This window comes from Ctenocephalides felis, unplaced genomic scaffold (assembly GCF_003426905.1).
Source record: "Ctenocephalides felis isolate EL2017-DRISC unplaced genomic scaffold, ASM342690v1 CF-g0.4_SCAFFOLD_01636, whole genome shotgun sequence".
Taxonomy (NCBI): domain Eukaryota; kingdom Metazoa; phylum Arthropoda; class Insecta; order Siphonaptera; family Pulicidae; genus Ctenocephalides; species Ctenocephalides felis.
Window position 1 is genome coordinate 64,712 of NW_020537790.1, and position 6,982 is coordinate 71,693.

The 6,982-nt window shown below is 29.4% G+C and overlaps 1 protein-coding gene across 1 annotated transcript; it reads left to right on the forward strand.

The window, feature by feature from the left end:
- Positions 1–559: 559 nt before the first annotated feature.
- On the forward strand, positions 560–5,883 carry LOC113374192 (DNA topoisomerase 3-alpha-like). The gene is given in 19 exon segments (XM_026614378.1): positions 560–644; positions 755–964; positions 1,060–1,155; positions 1,324–1,480; positions 1,549–1,719; positions 2,362–2,537; positions 2,658–2,676; positions 2,679–2,796; positions 2,974–3,116; positions 3,370–3,585; positions 3,676–3,898; positions 4,001–4,115; positions 4,209–4,395; positions 4,539–4,605; positions 4,690–4,814; positions 4,886–4,984; positions 5,135–5,405; positions 5,482–5,608; positions 5,692–5,883. Coding segments are annotated over 19 exon segments (2,793 nt in total). The 5' UTR covers positions 560–563.
- Positions 5,884–6,982: the final 1,099 nt, after the last annotated feature.

Here is a 6,982-nt window from a genome sequence, read left to right on the forward strand (position 1 = left end):
AAGTATGAAACGCATCCATGTTGATTTGCAAATAGATGGAACGAAACGATTTAATATTTAATAAGTAATAAATCATCAAAGCACCGAGATTTGCATATCAACAACAACATGATATTTATATGCATTGTAAGAATTTTGGTTTTAGCAAATTTACAGCAATCACCAAAAATTATCTACACAATCAACTAGTCAAGTTTTTTTCTGACAAGAGACGAACCACAGTCAATCAATTTTGACAAACAACAGGTGTTGCCACAGATGAGTGAAATGACTTATAATTCTTCTACGGTTATGTTTCAACTTCAAAGCGATAGAAAGCGAAACGTTTTTTGCAGTTTGACAGTTCTGGAATAAATAAAATGGTTTGGTTTGACGGTTTACCCTGGTTTACCAATTTATAAACCATTTATAAATGAACTTAAAAATATGATTACAAACATTATTTTAATTTTAACAAATTAGTTCTTTATTATCGAATATTATTTATAGATGTGATATATATGCCGCCGATTAATATTTTAATTAGATTTTATTCGATCAAAATATTCGAGGTAACAACTAAGATGAAATACTTAAATGTCGCTGAGAAAAATGATGCTGCGAAAAATATTGCTAATATATTATCCAAAGGCACATCAAGGAAGGTTTGCTAACATAATATATGCTCTCATTTAAACTCATTGTTAGGATGTATACGAACGTAACATATATTTTTCAAGACTTATTTTGATTTTCTTTTATATAATTATTTCAGCGTGAGGGACGTTCTGTTTACAATAAAATATATGAATTCAACTCAAATGTGCTTGGGCGTGATGTAACAATGATAATGACTTCTGTATCTGGACATTTATTGAATTGTGCATTTGACCAATCTGTTAAAGGGTGGCAAAGTTGTGATCCTGTGAAACTCTTTGATGCACCAGTTTATAAAGTTTGTCCAAAGGATTCTCTAAATATAAAAGTAGGGCTTAATTAAATTCTCAATGCTGATAATAATATTGTTGTATTATAATCAGTTGACATTGTAGTTTTAATCGTTTTTATTTTTTATTGTAGGCAACATTAGAAAGAGAAATAAGAGTATGCTCTGCTTTAATAATTTGGACTGATTGTGATCGAGAAGGAGAAAATATTGGATCAGAAATAGTTCAAGTAAAATATTTGAGTAAAAGAGTAGATAACAATTAACATACATTTATATATAGTTTTAGTTTTTGCTTAATTATTTCAAATTGCTAATGCAAAACTAATAAAATTATTTTTCAGTTTTAATTTTATATTGTTTGTTATAATGTATTATCAATTATATTTAAATTTTAGGTATGTAAGGCTGTTAAAAATAATATTAAGATATATAGAGCAAAATTTTCTGAAATAACTAGTACGTCCATAAATAGAGCTCTTCAGAATTTAACAGATATTGATCAGAATGTTTCAAATGCAGTAGATGTTCGTCAAGAATTAGATCTTCGAATAGGTAGTAATAATGCAATATACTGATTGATCTTCAAGAATGATGAATATAATAGTAGAAAATTATTGCAGGAGCTGCTTTTACAAGATTTCAGACTATGCAATTACAAAGAAATGTTTCAAGACATGTATCAAATCAGTTAATCAGTTATGGTTCTTGTCAGTTTCCGACATTAGGTTTTGTAGTTAAAAGGTTCAAGGAAAATGGGGATTTTATTCAAGAATTTTTCTGGAAATTAAAAGGTAAACACTTGCATTTATATAGATGCAAGAGCCTTAAATAAGATTTATCAATATTGATCATTGCTTATAAATAAATTAATGTAGGAATTGAAATTATTTGTGCAAAACTATTTTTGCAAGTGTTTATATATATATATATATATATATATATATATATATATATATACTAGCATACCCAGCCTTGCATTGCAACGGCCCTTATTAAAATGCACCTGATTGAAATTTGAATCCATTTGACAACCACATTGAATAACCAAGTGATTTTTATAAATTTGTTATATCTTATTTGGTATTACTATAATATGTAGTATTACTATATTACTAATTTATGATTAGACACTCATCGATTTCAATGCATTTTTCAAAATTTGTGATTACTTACAAAACGCTTATAATATAAATTTCCGACTATAAATTGATATTCATACTATCCCTGAAACTAACATGGATAAAGTTCTGAGGAATTCGAGTCCAAATCTATGTGCCAAAAATCACACTTCAAAATTTAATATAATATGATATAATATTTAGTTTTCAATCATGATTTATATTAATTTTGCAAGTGTTTATATATATATATATATATATATATATATATATATATATATATATATATTTCATAGTCAAAATGATTACTTTCAGTGATTCACACCATTAAAGATTTGTCTGTGGAATTTAAATGGAAAAGAAATCGCTTATTCGATGAAGCTACTTGCATTGATTTATATAACAATTGCACATCAAATCCTGAAGCAGAAGTACTTAAAACTGATGGGAAGAGAAAAACCAAATGGAGGCCTTTACCAATGGATACTGTAGTAAGTTAATACTAAAAATCATAGTATTTCTGTTGTTTAGAATGTTTTTATTTCATCAAATTTCTTTGACTTGATAATATTTTTTATATTTTTATAAAAATATATATTATTATATTTAAGGAATTTGAAAAATTATCTTCAAAAAATTGAAGATAAACGCAAAAGAAGCAATGAAAATAGCTGAGAAACTATATACCAGAGGTTTTATTTCATATCCTAGAACTGAGACAAATATTTTTCCCAAAGACTTCAATTTAAGGTATTTGTTATTAGTTATACAATTTTAAATAACATTACTTTTTATTTAATTTTATTTAAAGACATTTATACTTGTTGAATCTGTTTTGAATAGACTAGTATAATAAAGAGTGTACTGAAATTTATTTATGCATTATTCTCGATATGCTGAATAAATGGCATTTTTTATTAATTTTAGTCAATATGTAGAAAATCAGTGTGATGATTCCCGTTGGGGTGAATTTGCAAGGAAAATTTTGAATAATGGTGGGCCTAATCCAAGACAGGGAAAGAAGTCTGACCAAGCCCATCCTCCTATTCATCCAGTTAAAGCTGCATCAGGTAACATTATAAATGAAGTTAATAAAATATCATCAATGTAATCTTCTGCTAATAATCTGTTTCACAATAAATTGCAAACTTGAAAGATTAGCACTTCTAGATTATTCTACAACTGATAATGAGACTATGTCTATAATTTTAGAAGATATATCATTTTCAAATTTGTAATTTATTTTTTTTTGTAGTTATTTAGGTTTTATTTATTACATATTTGCTTTACTTAATTTTATTTAATTGAAAATTGCGTTTTAAGGATTGACAGGAAATGAAAGTCGTGTGTATGAACTTATTGCTCGTCATTTTTTGGCTTGTGTTTCTGCTGATGCTGTTGGCCTTGAGACCAGTTGTGAAATTCAAGTAGATGGAGAGTTTTTTTCAGCTACCGGATTATGTATATTAGAAAAAAATTACTTAGAAGTTTATGTGTATGAAAAGTGGAATTCTACAGAGATACATAATTATGAGGTGAGTTTGGAGAGAAATTATTTGAGAATTGATATTCAGCAAGAATTCAATAAATCAATGCTCTGAAACTTTATTATTTTGAATTTTAAGGTAGGACAAAAGTTTACACCAACGAGTATTCATTTAGATCCTGGAGTTACCATACCTCCGCCACTATTAACAGAAGCCGAATTAATTGCACTGATGGATAAACATGGCATAGGTACCGATGCCACTCATGCAGAACATATTTCAACTGTGAAAGACAGACTTTATGTTGGAGAAGGAGAGGACAGGAGATTGGTACCCGGTATTCTTGGCATGGGATTAGTGGAAGGGTAATTTTGTTATTATCATGATATATATTTAGATATATATATATATATATATATATATATATATATATATATAGCTATGTATTGTGTATCTTTATATTTTAGTTACCAAAAGGCAGGTTTGGAAATGGCAAGACCGGATCGCCGCGCTGCTTTGGAGGCAGATTTAAAATTGATATGTGAAGGTCGCAAAGATCCCAATGAAGTGCTTCGTCTACAGGTAGTTAAGTTATTTTACAACAAGTACGATTACAAAATAGAATATATTTATTACTTATTTTCTTTCAATTATATGTGAATTTTTCTTATGCAGGTTGCTATTTACAAAGAAGCTTTCATTAAAATTGTTCAAAACTATAATGATTTAGAAAGAGCAGTTGTGGATCGATTTGAAGATCGCGGTTTAACTAGACGTGAACCTAAAGTTCCATATAGGCCTGAAGGAGCAGGCCCTCCGGCGAAATTAGAATTTAAACCTTTTCGGAGGGACGATGATGACGGTAAAACATTTTCGTAAATTATATATTACATATCGAGAAATTCATAATTTTTTATTTATCTCAATTTTAAACTAATATATCAAAAATATATTTCAATGGTATTATTTGTTTTTTGATGTACATTGTTTTTTTTTTTTGTTTAGATGATAGTGGATTTGGCGGACATGGAGGTGGTGGCGGAGGCGGTAGCGATAACAGGCGTGGTGGTGGGTGTGTATAATTTATTATTTTGTTGTGATAATTTATCACAATTAGGGTCAGAAATTAACATACTTTTGTTTATTTTCTTTTTAGTGGTGGCTTCTCTAATTATTCAGAAACAAGAAATTCAACAAAAAGTAATACTTATTCAAGTTATCAATCTACATCAGGTGCATATTCCTCTGGTTCATCTTCACGAGTTACCAATGATAATAGAGGTAACAATTTGTTAATTAAGTTTTTGAGCATATGAAGTATAATAGTTTGTTCTCAATTATATTATTTGCAGATAATTCCTTTTTCCCAAATAAATCAGATGACAAAACTAGATCACATGGTGGTGAAACTGACTTTAATGTAAATGATGATTTTGATTGTATGATTACAGGTAAAATTATTATTAATTTTCTTGAAATATTATTAATAACTTCTACAAGTATCATACTATTTTTTATATTATTTTCCTGTGTATTACTTTCCTGTTTTTTTTTCAATTTTTAATTCTAAAATTTAAAATTTACTAGATTTTTTTTTTCAGATATGGATTGGGAGGATAACTTTAATGAAAATGGTATTGTTGACAGCAGCATACAACAGAACGATAATAGCAACTCAAATTACAGCAGCACTAAATTTACTCGTAATTATAAAAGTCTAAGGGCACAAACGGAAAATAAAGACTTTTCAACTAATCAGAAACAAACATATGGAGGGAACAGTTCCGGCTGGCATCAAACTAAACATTCTAATAGAAAGCAAAATGATGAAAAAGAGGTTTTATGCAGTGGCTGCCAAGAACTAGCTAGAAAGTAAGCAAAAAATTTTTACAACCATGATATACTCCTGCATATTTTATTCTGAGGATTGTTGTTTGATATTTTTTAGACAGACTGTAAAAAAAGAGGGTCCAAACAAAGGCAGAAAATTTTATGTATGTCCCAAACCTATGGAACAACAGTGTAAGTTCTTTGAGTGGGAGAAGATGAACCTGAGCATGATAGCAATGAATCAAGTAAGCACTAAAATAAGTAAAAGTATATATAGTTTAAGATATAGAGATATACAAACATATATGCTATGTAAATTTTATTATAGCTAACAACTGGTCAAGTAAACCTTCAAAGTCAAGAAAGACTTCAACAACAGTTTCAAAGAGAAAAACAACTTCTAAGGCAACTGGTACAAAACCCACTTCAAAAAGAAAATGTGGCCAATGTCGACAGGAAGGACACACAATTAAAAATTGTCCAAATATTAGCCATGTATGATATCTCAAATGAAAAATGAGACGGTAATAATTGTTTTAATTTTTTTTAACATGAGTTTTAAGCATTACATTTTAAAATAACACTATATATGTATGAACATATGTATATATATATATATATATATATATATATATATATATATATATATATATATATATATATGACCGTTATGTATGACCGTTAACCGTCGAACCGTGCGGACGTGTTTTTTGAAGTGTCGTAATGTCTCTGACACAATTAAATATTCCGGAATCGGATTCCAAAAAAACCTACAACTGCTGTGAAACAAAACCTTCTGCAAGCGTCGGTGTTTGTAAGAACTGTGGCAAAATTTACCATGTGAGTTGTGCAACAAGAAAAGGTCTCAAATTCATTGTTGGAAATTTGATACAGTGCTGTGAGGTGAGCAGTGAAGTGTCGAGTGACAAACATATGGATACTATTAAAAACTTAAAACAAACAATTACTGACAAAAATACCATAATAAACGATAAAATGACAATAATAAAGGATAAGGAATACATAATTCAGAATCTTGAAGAAAAAATTAAGATGCTCCAATTATTAAAGCCAAATGAAAAGACAAAAGAAGTTTCGTCAGCTGTACCCAATATTGATAGTGATACTGAGAAAGCAGCATTCAAGAAGCTTAAACATAAATCTACCAATAAAAACAGTGCCAATGCTAATAAGGTGTCAAAAGAACAGGTGAGTGTTGCAGTAGCAACTGCTTTAAAGGAATTAGACAAGCATAGAAGCGAAACATTCCGAGATGCGGTTGCCAACACGGAGCTGCCTACTAAATCGACCCAAGCTGAACAACAACCAATTAAAGCAAATGACGATGGAAACTGGACTTTGGTCCAGAAAAAGAAGCCGCCGAAACGAAAAAACAAAGCCATAGAAGGAACAAATGTGAGCATTACACTCGCAGGAGTTGTGAGGAAGGCCCACTTGCATGTGTTCCGCCTGGCACCGGAAACATCGACGGAAACTCTAAAAAATTATTTAAATGAGAAAAACTTCAAAAATATTGAATGTGAGAAAATGGCCTCAAAACATCCGAAAACATATGCCTCTTTCAAGGTCTCCGTTGCAGAGAGTGAATTGGAAAGAAT